This window comes from Chenopodium quinoa, unplaced genomic scaffold (assembly GCF_001683475.1).
Source record: "Chenopodium quinoa cultivar QQ74 unplaced genomic scaffold, ASM168347v1, whole genome shotgun sequence".
Classification (NCBI taxonomy): Eukaryota; Viridiplantae; Streptophyta; class Magnoliopsida; order Caryophyllales; family Amaranthaceae; genus Chenopodium; species Chenopodium quinoa.
This window is the reverse complement of record NW_018742817.1, coordinates 84639-112464: the sequence shown is the minus strand read 5'-3', so window position 1 is coordinate 112464 and position 27826 is coordinate 84639. Positions and strand designations below refer to the sequence as shown.

The 27826-nt window shown below is 34.3% G+C and overlaps 1 protein-coding gene across 2 annotated transcripts; it reads right to left on the bottom strand.

The window, feature by feature from the left end:
- Positions 1-144: 144 nt before the first annotated feature.
- LOC110725909 (serine carboxypeptidase-like 15) lies at positions 145-27440 on the bottom strand. 2 transcript variants are annotated; one of them, XM_021905375.1, is made up of 14 exons: positions 27200-27440; positions 26892-27037; positions 24177-24259; positions 23871-23993; positions 22158-22260; positions 20208-20245; positions 19458-19559; positions 19071-19157; positions 18708-18773; positions 13016-13087; positions 12782-12900; positions 765-878; positions 592-646; positions 145-512 (listed from the first exon to the last, which is right to left on the bottom strand). In XM_021905375.1, exons 1-14 carry the CDS (start codon positions 27337-27339, stop codon positions 429-431), a joined length of 1332 nt encoding a protein of 443 aa, XP_021761067.1. In that variant the 5' UTR covers positions 27340-27440; the 3' UTR covers positions 145-428. The 2 variants fall into 2 exon arrangements, with proteins under 2 accessions (XP_021761067.1, XP_021761068.1); XM_021905376.1 differs by lacking the exons at positions 145-512; positions 592-646 and having other exon boundaries at positions 771-895.
- Positions 27441-27826: the final 386 nt, after the last annotated feature.

Here is a 27826-nt window from a genome sequence, read left to right as displayed (position 1 = left end):
TCAAATCTATGCATAAACAGGTATTTTATTTTTTAAACACTAAAATGTTACTTCAACTTGTTTTCACATCTGTTGAGGCCTCGGCGATTCACATCCAAATTACCAAAAAAAAAAACAAAGGATCCCTCACCCTCATCTACCTTATTAACACGTAAATGCTCTTATATATACAAGGAATAATGACCTATGTCAAACATTTAGCACTGTCTCCGGTGTTCAAGATCTCATGCATCATACACATAGACTATAGAAGAATGTTAAATAAAAGGTCAACCATGTTACCAATCCTGTCCTAGTAGTCTTTGTTTTACACTTTTACAATAGACTATTTTAAGAAGTGAACCTCACATGTTGGAGAAAACTACTTGCCCCTCCTATACAATTGACATATAGCACAAGCCTCACGGTTGTCCCGGTACCCTTTCGTACTATAGAGGATGCATTTCAAACCATTTCTTGACCATCACAAAGCATTCTGGGCGATTATACTCAGGAGAAGTATGCCCTGCCCCCTGCAAGTTAACAATACATGCTTGGCCATGTTACACTTTCAAACCAAATAATATACATGCTTGAAAATAAATGTTTTACCTTTACAGTAGCATATGTTAAATTATAAATGTCATTTGAATACTTTGTAGTATACCTGCACATTCAACTCAAAATTTGAGAAGTTAGGAAGGATTTAACGTATATTTGACCATTTGACAACTAAAAACTAGTTTAGTATGCGGTTGATTTCATTTAGGGATTTAGCGCCTCACCCAGCAACTTGACCATTGAAAAACCATGGCCTCCAAGCTTCAGTAATTGGGACATTTAGCATCTCAATCCATTTCAAAGTTGACACATATGGTACAATCATGTCTTGGTCACCACTGCCATTGAAAAGAAACTGCAGATCAGATGTCACTACTACCATTAAAATAATTATACAGATAATCTTATGTAGGAGTTAATTCTAAGACTTCTAACTCCAAATCGTATGCTTCAAAAAATGATCAATTTGATTTTTCCTCCAAGGGAGAGAGGACAGAGAGTGAAAAACCGTGCATGGCACGGGACCTAACCTAGCCGAAGATAAGAGTCGTGTATCCCAGGAGGTTGATTGCTAAGAGTCCGTGTGTGCAACAAAGCTTAATTTAAATTATTTGCTATTAGTCATATTTCCTACATCTCAATCCATGACAATTAAGTTGACTCAAGATCTAGTGGCGAGTGTTTGCTATATGCGCACTCATATTGTTTTGATTTCACTACTTCCACCATGATATTATCACAATAGATGTGCTACTCGCTGTTGTTCTTGATTCAAAAGAATCAAAACTAAGTCGAATTGAAACCTAAGTCTGTCTAGAAGGCCAATAAAAGAGCAACAGGATAGATAACCAGCACGCGTGTCACTCACATATTGGGCTGCCAAATAGAGAACACCATTATATAGGTTATGAAACCAAGGACTGCTCCCTTAGAAAGGTATAAATACCCACGGAAACATATATCAAGACGTTGTCCAAATAATTGCTCTCAATTCCCTTTAACTGATTATCAATTATCATGATAACCGAGATATACTTGGTTTAGCAGATGATCGTGAGTAGATGACATTGCAATAATATTCTCACGAGTATTAACATAACTTAAATACAATGTTTAAATATAAAATTATCTAGCAAACCATCACAGAAAAAAAAAAAAAAGCATTTGCATAGAAGCAATCAGGCAGGATCTTTCCCCCGATTTCTAACAATTGGCGCGTCAGGTACGGGTCGAACCTACGACCTTCTAAGTCAAGGAGGAGAGAATAGCCCACACATAAGCCCAAGTGAGGTTCCATTCCAAAACCATATGGCAATAGAAGGACTAGCTCACTTAGGTTTTAAACTAGTTGCTCTTTGTTTAATTTTTCCATGTGGGACAACAACTCACACTTGCAACTTAACAATAAAAGTATGGAATCTAGTCTAGTTTTTAAATAAGGCAAATTGATATTTACTTATGCAAACTCTTTGTAAGAAAAACATAATTTTATTAGCTATATAGACAATAACCCTTGCGAGCAAATTATATGGTGCAACCTAGGCTGAGCAAAACTACCCGAAAAACCGATCCGTAACCGTTCCGAAAATTAGGGTACCCGATCCGATAACCATAACGGTTCGAGTACCCGCTCCGATAATTTGTTATCGGGTATGGTTATGGGAATCATTTTAAAATTAACGGTTACCCGATCCGATCTGATAAGCAATTTTTTTGCTTTTTTTCCTTACTTAAATCTATTAATATAAATCTAAACTTTTACTTTATTTCATAATCACTTTATAATATCAATGATTAGTAATATTATTAATAATTTGGTCAAGATCATATGGTATTGTTTTTAATTAGTTGTAAATTATATCATAATAACAACATAATTAAGTTTAATTATCATTATTGGATATCTTATTGGGTACCCAATAACCGATCCGAAAATCCGGGTACCCGAAATCCGGGTACCCAAACTTATCGGTTCCGGTTATGGGTATCACTTTTAGTGATTTTGGTTATCGGGTACCCGAATCGTTAGTATTAACGGTACGGGTACTCGTCCCATGCTCACCTTACTGGTGCATAGTGCTCATGATACACCAAGTCATAATAACATAATATGTTCTTTAAATTTGAACTTTATAATCTTTGGTTTTAAACTGTTCTGAACTGATTGAACTGAGCTAAGTTGAATTGAGGTGAGTTGAATTGTTTATGAGAGAAGGAAATTAGGAACTGAACTGATTGGAACTGAATTGAACTGAAGAGAACAGGCCCTAAGTAATATCTTTTAATTTTTACTTTTTTTCTACACGACATGCTCTTTTAATTTATGAGTTAAAAATGAACATGTGCTTTGTGTTTAAGCTACATTTTCTTTGCGTTTAAATTACATGTTCTTTATTTTTTTTTTGAGTTTATGTCTATTTGTTTTAAATTTTATTTTCTTTTAAGGTTTACGAATTTAAGCTTATTTGTTTAAGCCCATACGGTAACTTTGTCGGTGAATGCCACAATTTAGTGTCGGTCTCAAGCCTGGATAAAGGAAAAGAGTTGTGGTTGGTATGTGACGGCTATCATAAAACATAGTCTCATCTTATGGGCACGAATCGAAATTTGGATATCGTGTGGGCGTTCCCTACTCAGGGACGCGCTGCATTTCATAGGCCTGGGTGTAGTGAAAATATGCAAGGGTTGCTAGGTTGTCACCTAAAGTGACATGCCATCCCAGCACCCGCGGATGGTCAAAGTATTCAAGGGTTCCCGCATGACGAACAAATGCAAGTAAAGAAGCAAGCTAGTATATGGAAATAGTAAGGGTAGTAGGATGCATTTTGGGACTTGGAACGTTGGCTCTTTGACTGCGAGATTAGTTGAATTAGTAGAGGCTATGAAGAGGAAGAGAAATGACATAATGTGCCTACAAGACACTAAGTGGGTTGGACACAAGGCAAAGGAAATAGCTCCATGAGATTATAAGCTTTGGTATGCGGGTAAAGATAAGGGTAGGAATGGAGTAGGTATCCTCATTGACCAGAGTTTTGTTGATGTTAATGATGTGGTTGAGGTGTCTATATAAGGAGTGATCAAATTATGAGTGTTAATCTTGCGATAGGTGATGAAATTGTAACTATTATAAGTGCTTATACACCACAAATAGGATTGAATGCCTCTATTAGACAAGAAATTTGAGACGCCTTCAAAGAAGTGGTGCAACAGGATCCCAAGGGTGAAAGTTGGTCATTGGGGGCGATCTCAATGGACATGTGGGCATTAAAAGGGATGGCTTTGAAAGTATTTATGGAGGTTTTAGGTATGAAGATAGAAATGACGTGGGAAACGATATTTTAGAATTTGCATTGGCATATGACTTAAGTATCATGAACACTTGGTTTGAAAAAAGGAATCTCTGATCATAGGGTAGTGTTTTAGGATATTTTCATTATGCTTTTCATGCTTTTCTTTTACCCTTTTGATCATTTCTCCTCTAGTTTCTCTATTTCTTCTTCTCTTGTGTTTTACTTTCCTTAATGTGCATTTCTTCGTGTTTTCCTTTTATATTGCTCTTTTTCTCTTCTATTTTCTCTCCTTGGTTTCTCTTGTAGGTGCCTAAAGACTTAGCTTTGCAAAGGATTCAAGGGGAGCAAAAAGAGTTAAGCAAAGGAGCATCAAATCTCATGGAGAGGGCTTGGGGAGGGCTCAGAGAGGGTTTTCCTCTTTTTCTCGGAGCCGCAGGCGCGGGACCCAAGGGTCGCGAGCGCAGGTTTTGGTGCACTTTTTGGGGATTTTTGGCGGGAACACTCAGCGCCCTACTTGCGATCTACCCGCGGGTACGGAGATGTTGGAGAGGGCGCTCCGGATCAGAAAGACCGCAGCCCCCTGCTTGTTTAGGAACAGGGCATTTTGTCGCGCCCTGTGCCGCGAGCGCGTGTGGCTATGCCGCGGACACGAGCTACAGTACCCGCGGGCGCGGGTTTTGCCCAGATTGCCTGTGAAGGTAGTTATGGGTTCCGTACCCATTTCTCCGCGGCCGCGGGGTCTTCAAGGAGAGGGCGCAGGCGATCAGCTTTTGTTCTTTGCCTATATATACTCTTGTAAATCCTTTTGAAGGCTAACTTTCAGATAATATTTCATTTGCTTAGTTTTTAGAGAAAGAAACCAGAGAGAAGTTAGAGAGAAAGTAGAGTTTGTAATCTTTGGATTTGAATTGTAACTCAACATTTGTTTCTTCAATCAAGTTTGTGATTCTTCTTCAATATTCAATCAAAGTTAGTAAGATTTCTTTCCCTTGAATTTACTTTAATTGCAATTTACTCTTATGCTTGAATGTTTGGTTTGGAATTTGATTTAGTTTTGAGAATTTGTTGATTGATTGTATTTCTTTTTTATTTAGCTTGAGATGAATATGTTTGAGATTCAATTTGTTCTAGTTTTAGATGTCACTATGATTAGTGAGTAGATTAGTTGCTAGGGAGAAGGGGAAGCATGCTAGATTGATGATTATTGTTAGTTGATGATCCTTGATTGATTGATTGTTGCAATTAAATTGGTTGACATAGTTGTGCATGTGATTAACTAGACTAGGAGTGATCAACCTATAAGATTAATCTAGATTGCATTGCAAATCCCAATGACACGAACAATTGATTTGGGAATTGCTTTAATTGATTGAATTTGATTGTGATTCTCCTTGTTAATCATTCATAGTGAACCCTAGTTTGGTTTATAGGAGATAACCCTTGAATTCCTTTGATTGCGATTTATGTTTGTCCTTTGCAACGTTTGAGTCAATCGGGTGATCTATCAACTAGCATGATTGTTAAGCTTGCATGTGGAACCTATATCCCTAGTGTTTAGCAATTTGATTGAATTCTTGATTCTTGTTATCCTAATTACCATACTCAACCTTTGACAATTCTTCGAAATAGCTTAACGTTATACTATAACATGGTTTTGATTCATTCCTTTGGGTTTGATCCTTAGCTTGCCCTATACTCGTACAAGGTTTGTTAAGTGTTTACAAATATAGTTTGACTTAGGGAGAATTAAATAACGACCTAGTTCCAACCCTTGTCAATCCCTCACCTGTTGACTTATAGGAGTAGTGGAAAAATAGTCAAAGTGATTTCTTTTTTATAAGGAATGCTTGGAGGAAGAGTTACGTTGATTGTAAGATGGTCCCTACTGAGAGTATAGTAACTCAACAGACTTGTTGATTTTCGAGGGTCGTAGATAGGTAAGGACTCGAAGACCACAAGTGGAGCCTAAGATCAAGTGGTAGAAAATTCAATAGGAGAACCAACAAATATTTGTACGAAAAATGAAGATGTAGGAATTTGGTCCGGTAGCAATGATTTGGATGTAGATATAATGTGGAGTAAAATGGATCATATCATTAAGGAATTGGAGAAAGAAATCCTAAGAGAAACCAAAGGAAGCATGCCACCGAGAAAGGAAACATCTTTGTGGAATGAAGAAGTGCAACATGCGATAAAGAACAACAAAAAATGCTATAAGATGTTGGGGAAAAATGAAGTAGTGATGAAAATTATGAGAAGTATAAAGAAGCTAGAAAAGAAGTGAAGAAAGTTGTATGGGATGCGAGAACGTAAGTGAATCGAGACCTTTACGCAACCTTGGATACAAAGGAAGGAAAAGAAAAGGCAGAGATTGGAAGACGCGAGACATCAAAAAGGTCAAGTGTGTGAAGGAGGATATTGACCAAAGAGTTCTTGATAGAGACAAGGAGATAAAGGAAAGATGTAGATCTTACTTAATAATCTATTCAATAGAGATCTATCGGGATAAGAAGAAGGATTTACATATGGTTCTTATAGTTTGGAGAAGACTTATGATTAGGTACTAAGGGTATAATATAAAAACTCGGCCGTGATGTCATGTTTCGGCCAAGATGTAACGGAATTTGAAGTTACCGAACCGAGATTTAGCATTTTGTAACGGGGTATTAAAAAACGTCGAATTTTTTACCAATACGGCCGATACACCTCCGAATCGCGCGAGATATAGGCATATAGCTTGACTTTGCAAGTTTAATCATTTAATTGAACATGTATTGCAGCTTCCATGGTTGCGATTTTGCAAAGACTCCATTGTTAGCTTGTTGCAAACTCCAAAGAGAGAGAGAAAAAGGGACAAAATTAAAGACTAAAATAGTAGGGTAGGTGGAGGGGGAGTTGGCTGGACAGCTGGCCACATTTTGTGGTTTCTTTTATTTATTTCTTGACATTTTGACCCCACTAAAGAAGAAGTCACATGAAGATCTAGGGGATTTCAATATTCTTTTTCATTTTTTAAAATTCCATTGCTTTACTTACGTTTACATCTTACTTTTAGTTTCCGTTTAAATTGTTTCATAATTATCCAAATATAAATAATAATTAGATAGATGACAATTAATTTACAATTTAAACTTTCTTTTTAAAATAAAATTAAAAAAACTCTTAAACAAAAATTCTACCGCGATCACCGATACTCGGTCCGCGATCAACGCATCATCTCTGTTACCACATTACCGCGACCATTCCCGCGATCGTGACCGAAACCGCATTCTTACACCATGACTAAGGGAGATTCTTTGATTGGCTTTTACAAGGAAAGTCGTTTCGCACAAATATATTGACATCATTAAGGACATGTATGAAAGAGTTAGCACGATTGTTAGGAAGACCGAAGAGTTTTTAATTACAATTGGAATCAAGTATCTACACCTAGTCCTTTTCTTTTTGCTATAGTCATGGACGAATTGACAAGTTCGATTCAAGATGATATACCATGGTGCATGATGTTTGTTGACGAAAGAAAGCGTGAAAAGCAAGTTGGAATTGTAGAGACGAACTATGGAGTCCCGCGTCTTGTTGGAATGTAAGTTTAGCGGTGTGGGAAACAATAAGGTAGGGGTGATCAACTTGGATGGTGTGGGAATATATGGATATAATTGGTTCTAAATTAATTATATCTAATTAAAGGTTAAATTAATTGAAAGGAGAAGATAATTTGTAGGAGAGATAAGAGAAAAGAAACTATGCTCCGTTGTTTTCTTTAGTAAAAGAAATTGAGCCATTCTTTATTTAGAGCATGGAAATATATATTCTTTAGGTTGTAACGTAGTATTAACATTTCAATTATTATTCATGTCAAAAAGGTTATTTGCATTAAGAAAGTTTAGTTTCTTATATTTATTATTGCCTTCATAGAGGTAGTCTGTTTATCCCAAAATATTATAATTTATTTGCAAGGTAGAAATTATTAACTAATAAAAGCCATATTTCCGCTGCGAGAGCTCTAACAATTGGTATTAAAGACAACGTCAAAATCTTAAGTGGTAAAATTTTTTTTATTTTGAAATTAATTATAAGGTAATTTTGACTTTCACTACCTCACAAAAATACAAAAATTGCTTTTACCACCTCCACATCCAAAAGTTTTATTTTACCACCTCATAAAAAAAATAAAGATAGATTTTACCACCACAACCTAACTCCGGTGACGAAAAGTTGTTGTGGGCCCCACACTAACAACTATTTTTTCAAATTTAGCTCAATCTTCCTCGATTATCTTGTATAAATAACCCAGGTACCACTTTTCGTCAAAAAATATCCATGAAATCAGGTTTTTTTTTTTTTTGCGAATTTCTTCCCAAATCCTCAAATTCACTCTATCCTTTCAATCCTAGCATCCAATTGTTCCAGATTTGTGCTCATTTAACAACGTCCTTTGAGAGGGAAATTTGAAGAAGGTACGAATTTCACTTCAATCGCAAATACCATAGATTAGTATGTATATTTTCGCAATTCATGTCATGATTATGTTCCAATTGTTATGTTTCATTGGAATTGTTGATATGACTTATGAATTGAGCCCTAATTTTAGATTTTAAAAATTAGGGTTCATGTTAGTATCAATTAATTTGGGGTAAAATAACAATTGGTTAATGTAATTAGGGTTTGGGAATAATAATTGTGTTCAATTAGAAGTAATGTTGATGCAGGTGTTTGTCAATTGCAGCAAGAAATGTCCACCATAAGTATATCACCATCAAAAGAGAAAATATATCAATGTGGATTACCAATGGCAAGGCTAGTGATGAATTTTGAGACTTAGGGTTTTACTTTTACAGAAAATGAGAGGAGAAAGGTAAGATTTCAAAAAATTAAATGGAGGAAGGTGAGAAATTGATGGTAAGATTTCAAAAAAATTCAATGGGGAAAGTGAGAAAAGGAAGAGAGAGAGGGAAATCGGGTTTTTACCCTTTAATGTGGAGAGAAATGAAAAATAGTGGGGCCCACGGCAACTTTCCGTCACCGGAGTTAGGTTGTGGTGGTAAAATCTATCTTTATTTTTTTTATGAGGTGGTAAAATAAAACTTTTGGATGTGGAGGTGGTAAAAGCAATTTTTGTGTTTTTCTGATGTGGTAAAAGTCAAAATTTCCTAATTATAATGGCATCTACTAGTGGAACGATTAAAATTGGAAAATATGCAATTGAAAAATTCAATGGTAAAAATGATTTTTTCTATTAAAGGATGCAAATGAAAAATTTGTTTATATCACAAAAGTTGCATAAGGCATTAGCGGGAAAGGAATAAAAACCCGAGGAGATGAAGGATGAGGATTAGGAAGAGTTAGATCTTGAAGCACAAGTGGCTATAATCTTATGCCTTGAGAGGGATGTTGCATTCAAGGTAAATGAAGAAACAACAGCCGTTGATGTGTGGACAAAGGTAAAGACTAATTTCATGACGAAAACTCTAACAAATAGAATCTACTTAAAATCCAAATTGTATACATGCAAGATGGAACAAGGCCAAATAAGTTTGATAGAATTATATCAAATTTGAAAAATAATGATGTGAAGGTAGATTAGGAAGACCAAGCACTCATGTTATTGCTTTCAAAACCAAAATTCTATGAAAATCTAGTTCAAACATTAATGCTTGTGGGTGATAACCTGATACTCTAACCATGGATGAGACTAGAACATCGCTTTTCGCGGATGACCTTCGAAAAGTTGCTACAAGTGGAATGATGTCTATTAATGGCACAGAACACAACAAACAAGCTATTGAATGAAAGAGGGTGAGGGAAGGGAGAAAAGTTTAGATCAAAATCTAGACCTCTTGTGGAAAGGACATGTTTCAAATGAAGTGAGCTTGGTCATTTTAAAGGTAATTGCCCAAATAAGAGGGTAATATTCAAGAAGAATAACATTGACAACTACAAAGGAAAACAACATAAAAACAAGAAGCTAGATTTCTCTTGGGCTTGATTTAGTTTTAGAACAATGTAATGAGATATATAGTACATGGAAGCTTGATTTGGGTGCATCTCACCATATGTGCCCATATAAGAAGTGGTTTACAACTTACCAGTGTTTGGATGGCGGTATTGTTTTAATGGGAAACGGTCATGCTTGTAAGATTGTCGGAATCGTACACTACTTGAAAAAGTAAGGTGTATGCACTCTAATTCTGGATTAGGCAAAGAATGGTGGGCAGAGTCGGTTGCTACAACATGTTATATTGTAAATCGATCCCGCATTGTTATTTAGATGGTGACCATGCCTTAAGTCAGGGGAAAATGCAAATTACAAGAGGCTTAAAGTATTCGGATGCATGGCTTATTATCATGTTCAAGATAACAAGCTTGATGAAAGAGCCAAGAAAGCAATCTTTTTAGGATATCCAAGAGGGGCTTGGAGTGTAAAGGATTCTAAATTTGTAATTGGCAGGGATGAGACCTTTGATGAAAGATCTATGGTAACTTTATCAAAAGCTATGGTGCCTAATGATGGTGATGTTGGAATAACTACAAATAGTGTTACTCAAGATGAAGAGGAGGGTGATCATGAGGAGATTCTGTAGGAAAATGCACATTTACTACAACAGCAGCAATATAATTCTTTGGCATCCACTAAGCCAAAGAGGAATTATAAATTATTTCAGAAGTTTAGGTTAAACAAACCTATGAGGCATTATGGGTAGGTAAACTTGGTAGAATATTCACCCTCAGTGGAGGATGGAGGATAATGAGTCGAGGATGATGAGTCGGTCACCTTCAAACAAGCCATCAAAGATATACAAGGATAGCGAAAGTTGGTTAGCTGCTATGAAAGAAGAAATGCAATCTCTTCATAAAAACAAGACATATGAGGTAGTCCCATTGCCCGTGGGAAAGACTGCAATAGGTTGTAAGTAGGTGTATAAAAGAAAAGAGGATCCTTCCAAGATTACTTTTAAAAAGTGCGCCTAAGGGAGCTGTTGAGGCGCAAGGTGACGCGAGGCGCAGGCCAAAACACCTCGGCCCTCCTAGGCGGCGCACATTCCAAACCGGCTCTACCAAGGTGTAAGGCGCACCGCCTCAGTCGCCTTATGTTAAAAAGCGTGAGAAAAGGGGATTTGGATTAATTTACGTAAAAAAAAAAAACATTTCTTTTCCAAATTGAAGCTTACCCGGTCTTTAGAGTGATAATTTGAGCAAAGGCCCCTTGGTAATTGCACAAAATCACTTTAATTTGACCATAGTTTAAAAATCCTAATTTTTTTAAAAAACCTAATCGCGGGTTGCTTTGCAATTGAAAATTTGGTGGGTTCCACTACGGAAAACTTTGCTGGAGATCAATCCCCGGTGGTTTCCAACACATATATACCGACGGCCAACATCGGTGGAGCAACCAAGGTAGGTTTCGATCTTTTCTTTTCTCCATTCTTTCATTTTCTGCTTCTTCTTACACTCTCTCCTCTGCGTTATCTTCCCACTTACAATATAATTTTTTTTTCTTTATTACTTTTTCATTTTTTTTTTAAATTGATAACTAAAGCCTGCTCCTCTTTGTGACTTTTAAATAAATAATAAATAAAAATTGCGCCTCATATCCAAGAGGCGTGCGCTTTCGCTTTGCGCCTAGGCTCCAGGACCCTTTGCGCCTCGGTGCGCCTCGGCGCGCCTCGCGCTTTTTAAAACTAAGCTTCCAAGTTAGATAAATAAGGTATAAGGCTAGGTTAGTGGCCAAGGGATTTGCAAAGAAGGTGTTGTTAACAATGAGATTTTTTCTCCAATAGTAAAACATACTTCTATTCGGGTGATGTTGAGTCTTGTACCTGGAACTGCTCGATGTGAAGATAACCTTTATACATGATGACTTGGATGAGGAAATCTATATGTTTCAACATGAGGAATTTACGGTTGAGGGTAAAGGTATGTCGTCAAAGGAAATCACTTTATGGATTGAAGCAATCTCCTCGCTAGTGGTACAAGTGATTCGATAGTGGAATAAGGACTTTATTATCCCTCTTATACATTTTACTTTCTCCGTGTTTTTAATTGCACCATTTGGGAAAGAATTTATAGTGAAAATTTGTTACCTTAATTCCCTCAATCTCACTTTGGTCTCATTTTTTTAGCCAGCGTTGTCTTAAGAGGTGATAATGATGGTTTTAATATTGTCCAAACTACAGAAATCCATGTTTCTCAACAAATTATTAAGCTATAATAGGATCTGCTTTTTAAAGTGTAAGACGGGGAATCCATTTTTGTTTGAAAATATGTCATTACAGATGTGGGGCACAATTTTGGCTAAGCTAATATGCAAGAAAATATGAATTCGTTCCACATGGGCACTTAAATATTTCCCACAATTCCAAAGAACAAATTGATAAGTTTTTTTTTTTTTATGGACAAATTGATAATTATTAGGATTGAAACAACAAAGAAACACAATATCAAGAAGAAAAAAAATATCCGAATAAAAACATGAGACTTATAAGAACTTTACGTGGAAAACCCACCTCTAAATTCCTAATAATAAAGGGAAAATCCATGATCCTTAACTACCTCTTATGACGTAAAAACTTCATCATCAATATCTTCAGGTGTACAATGATAACCACTACAATTTCAATATTAGACAACACTTATTAACCTTAACAATAGTTTTATTTTTCCCCACATAGACAAAATACAATTTAGTTCTACTCATTTACAACCCTCATCAAAGTTCGACTTCTAGTCCACCTTAAATGCAAAAAACCCCTTCGCCAATTTCTTTCTTATTCTTTTTGTTCTTTTTAATTGTTTTTTTTTTTCACAACTATATAACTATTTATAATGATATTTGATTAATTGGGATTTGGGGAGATTATCCCAAAAAAATTTGACATAAAATAGCTCACTAAGCAAAAAGCTGTAAAGTCGTGTGTAAATAAAAAAGTGTAACAATGAGAGTAGTTTATTACCTGAAGATTAGGGCACGAATGTGTTCTTGAGTAAAATTTTGATGGTAATCAATGGTGCTGCCAACATTTTTTGTATATGCTGTACTATAATTACATCTGACCCAGGGACCTTTAGTACCCTAAACATGTAAATACTAATATTTACTCAATCAGATTACAAGAAAGCATAAGAAATTGGCTACGAAGACTATCTATAACTTAAAATCAACCTATTTGACTTTGTACTTTGTATACCTTTTGAATGTGAAGCACTGCTCGAACTTGAGTGTCATCAGCCCAATAGCTTAAGAGCTGGTACATGCTTGACTACAATAACAAGAGGCAAGAAATAGTATCAAAGTTCCTTTGTCTCATACGAGAAACTCATGAATGGCAATTGGCAAATGAGCTGCTTGGACTAGTATATGGCTAAGATGTCAACTATTTTTCATTGGTTTGTGATTAGTTTAAGTCTTTATGGCTTTGAAAAATGAAAAAAGAACAATGATAAGGTTTTTTACAGGATTTTGATTTAAAACTTGTAATGCAGAATACATAACCATGATCTGATCTTAGATTGTCATGACCCCAAGTAAAAGTCAACTTTTATTAACTATGGAGGACTTGAGCGTCCGTTTCAGAAATAAATGGCCAATGTTCACATAAACCACTTGACCTCCATTTAAGCATTATGCAACATATCAAATAGTCATGTGGTATTTGTTTGAATTGTCTCAATGCAATTTCCGAATATTAACTTTTTGTAATTATACTAATTAGTATTTAAAGATAACAAGGGTCAACCCCGTAATAATTTAGGATCGGCTAACATTAATCTTCATAAAGAGCAGTACAATATAAAGAAAGGGACATAACAAGATAATCAATTGAAAGAGTTTGAAAAAAGGTGAATAAAGTGTAAAAACAAAGAGCATCCACAATATAAATCAAAACTAGCAAATACGAAAAATGAAATCAATAATATTTAAATTAGGCAAAACCACGATCGTTATAGATTAGACCCGACATTAATGAATATCCTCTTTAACTTCGCTCTTTTAATATAGTCTTCCACGAGGGGATCTTTTGATTTATTAGAGTTTTAAAATCGAACAATATTTGATGCAATCCATTGCAGGTATAAAATTGACATCTACTGCAGCATTACACAAATCCTCATAAAAAACCAATTTTTCTTAAGGAACCGAAACATATAGCCCCAAAATCTCACAATGAGAGAAATAAAACCTAATATACGAATAGGTTTAACATAAAAAAACTCTTTAATGGAGAGGATGGAGGTTTATTATGAGCATGATTTAAAAACTAGTAAAACATTGGTGCTAGGTTGATGGTAACCCCAACAAATCTTTTTAGGGTTTTGAAGGAGGAAGAAAGATAAAATAACATTGACCTTAGGACCACTCCATTCCGGTCCACTACAGTAAATCAGAACTCGCCCTTAGTTTATATTAATTCTCATTTCAAGGATCTTCTATCATAAAATTGAGTTTATTTGAAATTGATTTTGAAAATGAAGTTCGAGAGCTGATACTTTTGGGCTTCATTACTGAATGCAACTAGCATAGCTCTTGTAAAGAAGGAAGTTGACATTTGACGACGTTCATAATCTAGTTCTTAGTGAAGAGAGTCGGGTGAATCATCCTTCAATTCTACATACATGTCAAGAGGAAGAAATTCAATTAAAAGAAACGAACGTGGAAATTCAATTGCAGTTGCACTAGGAAATGAAAATTCCAAATTGTGACCTAAGACTTGGCTAATAGAGTGAAAAAGAGATGAAACTAATGCATTCTAAAGGGAAACTCCTAGGTTATAGAATTAGTTGATATGGACATGTGTGACAAATGCGTACTTAGAAAGCTAAATTAGTGGTGGAACCCAAAGAAGAAAAGGTTCACTAAGATGTTTGGGGACCAACAACTACTTCATCCATCGGAAAACACTACTTTTTCACTTATACTATAATCACTTGAAAGGTATGTGTTTACTTCTAAAATCAATAATCCAAAGTGTTTGAAGCTTTCAAGTGATAGAAAGCTATGGTGGAAAATGAACCAGGTCCAAAAACTAAAAAGTACAAAACCGCTTGAAGACACCACATTTAAGAAGTTTTGCTATAAGCATGGTATCAAGATGGAGAATACCGCGTCAGGTAGTCGGTACTCCTAAACATAATGGTGTAACAGAGTGTATGAATACAAACCGGCTGAAGCATTCGTACGCAATCATGTTTATAGAAGGGAAATCAACATGGAAGCTTCCTCAATTAATCAAGGGCAATCAACTCCATTAGAATACAAAATACCAAAGGAGGTACGGCGCAGAAAAGAGATAAAGTGTCTCACTCCAAGATTTGATCCTAATTCTAAGAAATGTACTTTCATGTGCTATGGCGTGGACGAGACATCTGGGATAATGTATAAAAAAAGGTGATCTCGTATTAGAGAAAGAGTCATGGTATAAGGATAGACACAAAACTGAAGCCACCGGAGTTTTGGGCCCATGTTTGTAGATGAATATTATCTCTAGAAAGACTCAAGTACTCGCGTTCCTTTTTGCTGTTTTTTTAAAGTAGTATCTCCCCGGAACGAGCCTAGTCCTAAATCGCCCTTTTTTTATGGTGTTTACACTTGTAAGAAAGACAAGCAAGAAAAAAGTCTTTATGGCTTGGCAATTGGTGAGAGACAGCACGACGCAAAGGAAAGGGCAGAGCTTTGACAGCCCTCGACAGCCCTAACAAGTCAATGGAAGCTCCTCTGGCGCACCCTAGCCAATCGGTCCTCGCTTGCACAATTAGCTACCTCATTCTCTTATTGTGCAGCGGGCTGGGCGAGTGAGGTGTAGGGTTAGATTAGAGGGGGAGGGAGCCTGGGGAACCATGCATTCCTCCCGGGCTGGGCTCTCACTTGTCCGGAGTCCGATCAGATCAACTAGCGACCGGTTTACGGAACAAGGAGTTAAAACTTTAAGAGAACCTCAACAAGAATAATTAGTCCAACATGCCACAACCTTGTAGTTGAACTACTCGTCCACATATGCCAACCAAAATATTCGTGAATTATCATATTATTAACTGAAGAAGGGAAAACATAATGCTATAATGAAGCATGTCAGACTAGTGATGCTAGTAAGTGACAGCTCAAAATGAAAGATGAGATAAAATCTTTGATTTCAAACCAGAATTAACAGAGTTACCCAAGAGTAAAAAGGCACTTCACAACAAATGGGTATATCGAGTGAAAAAAGAGAATGATTGTTCCAAGATATACAAAGCTACAATAAACTAACCTAAGAAGGGGTAGTATGGGTATTCTAGTAATTACTTAACTAGGTTAATAGTCCTTACTATAAATACAGAGAGAGGCGAAAGAAACGGGTAGGTAGAGCTTTAGAGCGAATCCTTTTGAGAGTTATGACCTCAAGTCACTATTTGAGAGTTATGACCTAAAGTCACTAATAGAGATTGACATCCTAAAGTTTCTAGCTTGTACAAATCATTGCACTTCAATATTTTCAATCAAAGATTTGAGCTTTTGCCTCCGTACTCTATGTTAATGGTGTGTGTGATGGTCTAGCAAGCATGAGTTTATCACAAAAGCTTGATTAACAGTTAAAGGATTCCAATATAAGGGAGTTGACTACGATGAGATCTTCATCTTGAGCGATTAAATGTGAAGAATGCATTTCTTCATGGAGATTTGGATGAAGAGATGTTCATGCATCAACCACAAGGTTTCTTTGAAATTGGGAAAGAAAATATGGTGTTGTATGGCCTAAAACAAGCCCCAAAACAGTAGTACGAAAGTTTGATAGCTTTATGACCAAGGAAAATTTCCAAAAGTGCAATGACTACTTTAAGAGATACCAATCCAGTTATATTATTCTACTACTTTATGTCGGTGATATGTTAGTAGCAGGTTCGAATATAGATTATATAAGAAGGTTGAAGCAGCAGTTGTCAAAGAAGTTTGACATGAAGGACTTGGGTCCAACAAAGAAGATTCTAAAAATGCAAATACAAGAAAAAAAACATAAAAGTACTTTGCAATTATCCCAATCAAATACATCAAACATGTTTTACATAGATTTGATATGAGTTATGCCCTTGGCAAGTCACTTTCGATTATCCAATGGTCAATCTCCTCGGAGGAGGAAGACATAGAATATATGGCTATAATTCCTTATGCCTTGGGCTTCAGAAGTTTAATGTACGCAATGATTTGTACAAGACCAGATATTAGACATGCAGTGTGAGTTGTTTGCAAGTTTAGGAAAAGTTCATTAGAAGTAGTGAAGTGGATTTTGAGATATCTTTGACAGAGATGTGTTTGCATTTTGGTAAAGTTGACTTTGAACTTGTAATTGTCGTAAAAGAACCACGGGTTATATATTCATGGTTGGAAATACGACGATCGGTTGGATGTCACAATTGTTGCTCTATCCACTATGTGGCAATAGGATTTAGGGAGAATAATGTTTTATATAGTGAAAGTCAAAGCGCAATATATTTGGCAAAGAAATCAGCATTTCACTCTAGAACTAAGCATATCAAACTTTGATATCATTTCATAAGATCTCTATTAAAAGATCAAGTATGAAAGGTTAGAAAATTCAAGGAACTAAGAATATGGTAAATATATTAACAAAGACGGCGACTATTGACAAGTTGAAGTTGTGTTCAACTTTAGTTGGTCTACATGAGTTACACATGCGAAAGTTGTGCTGCATGGAGCAAGGTGTGACAATAGATTAAAATCTAGCTTCAAGTAGGAGATTGTTGAAGGAATGAAGACCATTCTTTGTTTTAGTAAAAGAAAATTATATGATTAATTGTCACGGATCCAGTTAGTTGTCCTAATTCGAGTTAACCACCCATGAAGGTTTATGCAAGAAGAAGGTCAATCAAGGACAACCAAGGTCAGCAACTGAGAACAATCCCAAGCCTTACTTCCTTAGACAACTAAAATTAAGAAGAAGACAAATTTAATTAAGAAGAGAAGAAGGAAAGAAAGCGGCCTAGTTCTATGTTGTTTATTTATGATTTTCTAAATTAGTTAAGTCTCTCATGTTAAGCCTTAAGGTCATTCTTGACCATTGTAGTATAAGTAGTATGAGTAGTGTTAAGGGAAGATTATCCAGAAATTGAGTGTGAACACATTGGTGAGATTAGTAGCCTCAAGCTTCCTGTAATCCTCCTGCTATTATTAATCAAGCATTCATCCTTCCTTCTCTTAAGTCTTAAGTCTTAATTGTTATTTTAATCGCCATAATTTCCGGCCGTCTGAGTGGGTCTATAACATTAATATCATCCTTTGTAAGATCAACGATGAATTAGAGGAAAGCTAATAATATGAGGTGCTTGGTTATTTACTTAAATTCACCCACTAGTTTAGGAAAAACAAAAGCACATATATTAGTTGATATGGATCATTGTAATAGTATCCAAAAAAATCACACAAAGTATATAAGCTTCGAGAGAAAAAAAGTTTTGAAAGAGTTATATAGAGAAAACATTGGGGAAAGAATTATATAGAGAAAAAAATTAGGGAAAGACTTATACAGAGAAGCTAAGGATCATTATAATAGTATCCCCCTAATCTGATTCTAAAGAAAGTTGCATAATATTTCCTTGGCTATATCAACATAAGAAGATTGATTGTTATAGCGATATATATGATTTTCACCTAACTATTACCGGGGACCAAAATATTTTTAGATAAGAAATATTTTAGACTACCAAAGAAAAAGAAAATACTCCCTCCGTTTAATTATATTAGTCCCATTTAGCTACTCTTGACTGTTAAAAGTATGAGGAAATCTTCTAAAATTTTCTTTACATATAAGAATAAACATAGTCATATGAAATTTTGTTTACCAACATTATGAAACGGGGGAGTATATAACACTCATGCTTTGAGAATACCTGACATGTTTGATTGGAAACGCAACGAGGTTGTAAGACATGGTTAGTATACACTGGATCAAGATTCTGCATAGAAACAACCAGCTCATATTAAAACAAAAAAACAATATAAAACTACTAAGGCATGATGATAATGACTTCTCTAATAGCTATCATCAAAATACATTTAAATCCATCCACATCATAGATACAAAAATTAAGATTAATTGTGCAGATTTTAGTTTTGAGTTATAGGTCATGGCTCACTAAACCTATACCTAAGAGTTGTATCATTAGATCACATTCGTTAACCAATCAAGTCATTTCATACTCTCCGTTGTGCAGATTTTATGTTCTTCACAAGTAAAAACTTTCCAAACTCACATTTGATATGGCTTGAAGATTCTGTGTGCAATTAATTCCATCCATAATCACATCCTTGTAAGTACCATAGCAGCTTGCTTTGGTTGACTGCAAAATGAGAGTGAAACAATAAGTTAGAGATCCACATCAACGAAGAACAAAGTTACAACTTTTGCATAGAAAAAATTAAAATACCTAGTCTAACTATAACACTAATCAATAATAGATAGAGTAAAAAGTGGTTTTCAAATTTAAATGTAAATTGGCAAGCAGATATATTATTAAGATGCAGGCTGCTCTTTCTTGTACGCTTGAAGTGACGAGCATCCAAAGTCATGGTAATTCTTTTGTAGTTTTCTCATGAAAACCAAAATATATCATCCAAAGTTATGTAAGTTAGAACGTTACCGCATAGAGTTCATCAGATAAGAGAGATACACGGTGAGCAAAGTCATATCTTGATTTCGTTGAATCCTCCTTCCACGTTGTTGGATTTCCAAGAATATATCCCTATAAAAAAGTTGTAATGAAAGCTTAAGGTTCCATAAAAAACGACTTACGCTACACCCTCAATTTTTTAAGCGAAAAATTCCTTAACCAGCCATTTTAAAATAAACAAAAATGTTTCACTTCTTTTTTTGCAAATCAATATAGTATAATGTTATATCACTCTCTTGTTATGGTCCGTCCCCACTTATACCCACTAATAATCGCAACACTAGGTGTTGCACAAAGTTTTTAAGAAAACTATAAGGTGGGGACCAAAAGGAAAATTTTATAATATAAAGTATAGTTAGTGGAGATATATTTATTTCTTAGTAGGAGAGAGAAACAATAAAATAAAATAAAAAATAGTGTATGTGAGGTTGGTAGGAGAGAAATAATAAAATAGTAATGGACCTTTACCAAACAAGGAATTGTTGCAATTATTATAAAATGAATCTAAAAGGAAAGTCTTGCGATTTATCTCACATTTCTTACCTCATCCTTTACGCTATTAATACCCCAAATACACCCACTTGCCTCTAATGTTTTAAAAGGTAATTTCAATTTTCTAAAACTATGAGTCAATTAAAATGTAAAACTTAAATACGAAGGGTTGTAATAAGCAACATAAACAAGGTAGCTATTTACATAAGGTTACCTTCTCACAATTACCTGGAGATTCAAAATAGGTTGAATTCCAACTTTATTCCCTATGCACCATGAATAATTCAACAAGTCAAAGGATGAAGGTTACAAAAATTAAGAAATTTACTAAAATTGCTAGGAAGTAAAGACTTGCATAGTTGCATTCTCAATTTCTCATAAAGATTTAAAAGCAGATAAACGGAGATAAGATCATTATGTACACAAATCCTGAATACAAAGTAAACTAGATAAGAAACAAAGTAACAAACAGCCTCCATTATCAATTGTATGACCGTTAAACGAAAGAGAAAGAGGCAATCACTTGATTTCGTTATATGGATAGAATCATATATTTACTGACAATAGTATTGAGTTATTGGGAAATATGTATACTGCTTTTGTTAAATCAATATCGGCTAGAATGGAATAGATACACATTGGGAAATCTTGTTCTTAATAAAGGCACTACATTTTAATCATACCTTGGCCTCAAACAAACAATATCCTGATGGCAAGGAAAGTTGTTAGATTTCTTAATTCATTTTGAGTGTAATGTTTGAAATTGATGCTATGTAGCACAACCACACCAAGTAACTACTTTTTTGAAAGTCAAAACATACAAAGATTCACTGAAAAAGTGTTCAATTAAGATAATTAGATCCACTCACAAAGAAGTTATACCCCAAAACCAATTTGTTTTAATTTTATTCCTACAAGGGCCTATATGTAGTTAGACTATATTTCGACATAGGCTTGATTTGACCCAATGAAGATTTATTATAATGTCAAATGATAAAGAAATGTCTAGAATGTCGGTCCTAAACTTCATCTCATACATTAATTTGGGTTTAACCTGTAAAGCAACTATTTGAGCATGAAACTACTGATGTTGACACAATAGAAGAACACTTCTTGCAAAGTATACAATTTATTGAGGAGATGTTTCGAAGGTTAAAGGAAAAAGAAGGTTCAAGATGAAATTCCAGTTAATAAGTTACACTTATTTAGAGACCAATCCAACTGGACTTTTTGGTATGTACCTAAGCCTGAATTTCTTAAGCTATTTGGTTCAAATTCTACGAACTGGATAAAAGTATGAAGCAAGTATATTGGAATTTGTGACACTCTTGGAGAATTTTGAAATTGCAAAGTTTAAGGATGACACCGGGGCAATACTCCGCATTTATTGTTGATAATCTCAACAAATTTTACAAATCTGAAATTATTAAGGCTTATTCAGCTGGTTTTATGAACTTAAAGTCATTTATGCTGCAACAAAAGCTTAGTCTGCCAGATTCATACCTTCTTGAAAGTTTGTGCAAATATATAAGTTTGTGAGGACATTCAAGCCTACTTCAAGTCTTCAAGAATAATTTGTAAGGTTTTAGTTAGGACATTCAAGCCTATTTTGGTAGAAAAAGAGTTTGTCTTATATCAAATTAACAAGCCTTCACTATAATGTTCATCACGGAAACTGAAACTATCTGTCTCTTTACTCAAAATTCAGAACTATCCCTTTTCCTACACAACAACTGAACCCAGAAGTTAAAAACAACTGAAAATGCTGAAATTCCGAATGCAAGTTTTAAAAATATTAAAATCTTCCCTATTCATGATCATCAAATGAAATAACATCAATCTTTCTCTCTTTCCCTCTAAAATTTATATTCTTATTCACTTCTTCAGTCTTTCTATATCATTTCTGCTTTTATTCTTGAACCCCACTGTTAGACTGATTTCACTAGCTCCATTAAAAGTTATTGTTACGCCAATTCCTCTTAATGTTTGACGGCTTAATCTTCAACATAACAATGGCTGCACATTAAATGACAAACTTTATCTATTATTTTATTTTGGCCGCATGAAGACATAAGCTAGGAATTTTAGTTCCTAAAATAAAAGTGAAATTTTTAACTCTACGGTATAACATTATTAGTGTAAAAAAATAAGAATTTATGGAAAATTTGATATTTTTACCATTAATTATCTCTTGGACAATAATAGGGACAGTCATGCCGCAATAGGATTCCCCAGAAACATAAAGCGGGTTACTAATGAATCCATCATGATCCACTAGCCACTATATGCAAGAAAAGACATATAACAGAGATTAAATAAGAATAAGTAAAATATACTGGTTAGTTATAACAGTATTTGTAACCATAAACTCCTGTCTTCAAATAATAAACAGAATTAAAAAGTTTGCAAAATAATAACATCAAACAATCAATAATATATAATGCATACCTTAGAGTTGTCTAAAGAAACAAGACTTCCTCTCCAATCAAATCAGAAATCGTGTTGTAGGAATGAAGTGTTATAGACTATATTGAAGTAAGTTTTGATTGGATCTTACCTACATTGAAGTAAGTTTTGATTGGATCTTACCTAATTTTAAAATTGTGTTGTAGGAATGAAGTGTTATAGACTAGGTTTGCTGCTGTAAATATTGTAACTTGATTATAAGATTTATAAAGAAAACTTGAGTCTTTTTGATTGAAACTACCAAAAGGTTACAAAGATAAATATAGATTTAGGCTATAACTCTCAATGATAGCTTGAGGCTACTAGTCTCACATTCAACATTATCACTCAATTTCTGCCTAACTTCCTACTGCTACCCTACTTCTCTCATATACTCAAGCACTACCATAACCCTAACATTAATGTATTTTGGCCCCATTATATTGGAGTATCTCTGCTATTTCATGTTGCCTCCTCTCCTAGTGGAATGTTAATTGCATTAGTCTCCTAGTGCATAGCTGTCCCTTCCTTTTTCTGAGTTTGCAAATTGTCTCTCATTGTTGGTTCATCACATGAAGCAGAAACAAGCATCATATAGAAAGAGATAATTTTTGCTGAGAAATCTTTGTCTACCAAACTAACGAAAACAAACAACTTTGCAAGCTGAAAACTTTATTACAGCTGAATATTGATACAAGCTGAAATGTTATCCCAACTCCCAAGTGTGTTTCTCTTATAAGAACATGCAACTGTAAGAGGCTCCAACCAATATTCTTTGTGAAAATGAATCAACTATTGACCTATACAGTGAGCATGTAATAGGAAAAAAACAAGGTGAGGAAAGCACCTACGTCACTACGTGCATCGGTTTCTCTGAATGAAGCAGTCTCAAAAGCTTGGTCCTTTCTTATGCCTCCGTCCTTTTACTGGTAGACGACAAAGTGGCTTTTTGATATTCTTTTTTTTATGATCATTATTTTCTTTGTTAACGCGAAAGAACATAGCATGACATTTAGGATAGATCTATGCCGTCTGTATTCATATGCTGTCTATTTAGGCTATTTTTTATACTACTTTCTATAGCAATTATTTCCCAAGTTTTCTTGTTCCCTAAGTGCCTCTAATGATAAAAATATAAAAAGATCTAATCTTGAAAAAATAAGGAAGTGAAGTATTAGTTTGATAATTCCTGAAGTAAGCATTTAGTATGAGATTGTTGGAGCAAAGGATGCACAACAGTACTTTGTCACATGTACTTGTAAGTTGTATAAATCTAGACTCACCAGTTTAGTAGTCCTATATTAAACATAACGGGTTGCCTACAGTACTTTGTATTTATAGGGCAAGGACAATGCATTTGGCAAACAGGCAAGAGCTCTTCAATTGTGAGTCTGTGTTATTCAAACTTTCAGTTAAAGAAGTGGATAGTTTACAGTTTTTCCTTACCTTTCTCAAAAATTGATGTACATGTCTTGATGACAAAAGATCATCAGTGTAGTAACCTTTTGGATTTGTTGCATATGAGAATCCAGCACCAACAGGTGAATCCACAAATATTATATTAGCCACCTGAAGATCAAACAGAATAGATATATATTATACGATAGTCGCTACTCAATTGTCTGCCAATTCTAGATGAACTTTCATTGTCATTGCCTTCTTAAGAGCTACTAAATCTGAATCCGAGAAAATTTATCTAATTTGACATGAAAAAACATAAAGATTATAAACTATAGAAAATAATTCTTGTACCTTTGTCCAAGAAAACGGATTTAACTGATATGTTGGTGCTTTCGAGTGCCAATTGCAAGCTGAAGTATTGAAAATCAAAGGTCCTGCGATGTGAATTCAATTTTCATTAGAAAAACAAACATATTCAATTGGGCTCAATTACACTAACTGTGGCTTGGATGCACAAAATGCATTGCTAAATGCTATGAAATAAATGATGACCAAGAAACTGACTACTTAAGTCACGAATTGCACCTAAGAGTGTAGTTTGTGGTGCGCAGTGCACCTATTTAAGCTAGCATGGCAATCAAGTCATTCAGATTCAAGTCGAGTTGATTTAGGTCTCTCATACCCAAATTCAGATGAGGTTAATTTGGTCAATTAGGTTATCTAAATAAATACATTAATAACAAAGCCTTAGTCCCAAAAATGATTTGGGGTTGCTAACATGAATCGTCATAAGGTACCATCCAAAAAGTAAAAAGAGCATAGCAAAATAATCAAATGAAATAAAAGTTGGAAAATAAGTGTGTAAAGTGAAAAACAGAAAGAGTATACATGTAAAATTTACAAGAGTTTCAAAAGAGTAGTAAGGGGATATAAAGGAGAGGAAAAACATGTGAGTAAAAATATAAAAGTTTGTCAAAACATTGGTAAAGGAAATAAGGATTTTTTTATTTTTTTTTTTTTAACGGGAAGGAAATAAGTAAAGTTTACAACACACAAATATATATAGAGGGAATCATGACACATTCTTAACATGAATTTTCTCCCTCCACTCGGCCCTATCCAACATCACCTTTTCCTTCATCCCTAAAGCACTCACATTACTCTCAATCACCCCTCCTCCAAGGTTTCCCTACTTTGGAATCCCAATTTCTCCCTCCACTCCAACCTATCCAGCATCATATTTTCCTCAATCCCCAAAGCACTCACATTACTCTCAATCACCCCTGCTCCAAAGTCTTTCCTACCCCTCACGATCCCAAGGCCACTCTTTAAGCCTCCTTATTGGAGCCTCGATACGTCTCCTTTTTACATGGACAAATTACTTTAGGTGATTCTCCCTCATCTTGTATTCAATTGATGTAACCCCTACTTTTTTTCCTAATTATTTCATTACTCAATCGATCCTTTCTTTGTATGGCCACATATCCATCGCAACATATGCATCTCCGCCACATTAATCTTATGCACGTTACAATGCTCCTCAGCTCAACTAAAATAGGTAATTTAAAGGGTGGAAGGAAAAATCTTTTGAGAACTTCACAATAGGAAATGGGTCAAAAAAAAAGGACCTAGAAGTAGTAATTTACTAATATTCTAATAGTTGGTATTGGAAATAAATTGCAATTTGAACAACCTACTCTTAAGTACCTAAGAGTGGCAAGGATCAAGTTGAATCGATAAGTGCTCAAATCACCTCTATCGGCCACACTCGACTCATTCTACATCCATATCTAATCCACCCGTAGGTTATTATACTGCACTACTTTGTAATATCTAAATATCTATTAAGTTGTATTATAAATATGATATAATATCAAAGTGTTAGGCTAGAAGCAAACATCTTAAGCGCATAAGACCAGTTTGTTAAGTTTGATAATCAATGAACTATGTATAAACAAAACTTATAACTTATTAATTTTTTATATAGGTTTTGTTTGGTATCACAGTGGTTTTGTGTTTTTTGGTTCTTTGTTTTTCAAAATCACATAATATATGTCATATAACGAATCAAAGGCTAATTAAACTTATTAAAATCATAATAATTTTGAAAATTGACAACGGAAAAGTAAAAACATCTTTTTCTTATTTTCTATTTTTGGTTTTTTGTTTTTGAAAAAAAGGAAACAAAAAAAAAAAACAATGCCAAAAGTTCAAATTAAGTAGCATTTGTTTTTTACTTAAATTGTTAATTTTTCACATTTGCCAACGCATAACTTTAACTATTAAAATCTTTGATTCTCAAGAGTAAAAAATTAGATATGGTTGTTATACTTTTTTTGAGATGATTATAACAAAATTCTACACAATTATGCTTTTTTCGTTTACATAAATCATAATAAACAGTCGAAGAAGAGGATTCAAATGGTGCAAAAGTCAAACTAGATGAAGTAAATAAGAACGGAGGAAGTATTTTACTTCTCATATTTTGTTTTCTAGTGTCTTATGGTCTGGTCCGATTTCTATTTTAAGAGATATTGCTTAAAATAATTGATATACTTCCTCCATTTCTTTATACTTGTAATACTTTTCTAAAATGGATATGTTACAATAGTTGCAATACACTATTAAAGGAAGGTTTTTATGGTGAAAATTATACAATTATATAATGCGGGATAATTGATAAAGAAACAGATTATATCATGCGAGGTCTTCTTTTCTTAAATATCATGATAAAGTGTGTAGTATAACTATTCAAAAACGGATGAGGTACTTTTTCTTCTTTGGTAATTTTTAATGATTGACCCACTTCCAATGGCCTACAATTATTAAAATGTTATTAGAGCATGAAATATACATGCAACAGTTCAGTTTACACAAAACCACTCATTTTATGGTGGGACAGATAGAGGTGTTTCCTAAGAAACCACACGTCCATACTTATTCACCTAACAATTTCTCTAACATTTTAATTTGCATAAAATCTTGTGAATATAGTTACATGACAAGTAAATTGAACGAAATGGGTAAATTCAGTATTAAACATTGGAAAGTAAATGATGGACATACCAACTTCTAAGATAACTCCTGAAAGACCAGAGCAACCAGGACCTCCGGTAAGCCACAGAATTAGCGGGTCATTTTCAGGATCTTTTTCCGACTTAACAAAGTAATAAAATAATTGCACTTCTTCATTTTCTCCGACCCCAACATACCTGCATGCAATTCAATCTTTTATGTCAAATTCCATAATTAAACAATTCCATGATCTCGTCTATATCATTACTCTTTACGACACTAAAAAAAAAAAAAAAATTATAGAATAAATTAACTTCTATAATAGAAACAAAATTGAAAAATTGGACAAGATGAATAACCCGGTTTCAAAGTGAAATGGGAGAATGCCTGGAAATCCTGGTATAGATTTAATGATATTGTATGAAGCAGCCTGGATAATTTGTGTAAATGGAAGAAAAAATAAAATTTGGAGTATAAATATTTTAATTAAATTTCCCATTAAGGGGAATTTTACGATTTAGAGGAAAATTTTGGGAAGTGGGAGTAGACGAGTAGTCCTACACTTCAGAAAAAATAATTATCTGCAAACACCGCATAAGAAATTACAAATTGCAACAGTTAAGGCTGTACACAGTTTGGTCTGGACCATAACCAAACCAGTTTAGCGGTTTGGTTTGGTTTACGGTTTGAAAAAATACGGTTTTGTTTCGATTTTTTGGAAAATACGGTTTGCGGTTTGGTTTGGTTTTTCAAAAATTATAAACCAAACCAAACCGTAAACCAGTAAACCGCATTTTAATATTTGTATAATTTTTAAATAAATTAAAATAGTTATTATATAATATAAATAAATAAATAAATGAAAAAAAATGAGAAATCATTAGAAGACTATAAGGTCAGTATACTACTATACTCTATACTCAATCTCAAATATCAATACTTAAAATTCAATAGGTCATATAACTATAATGTAGTATGAATTATTT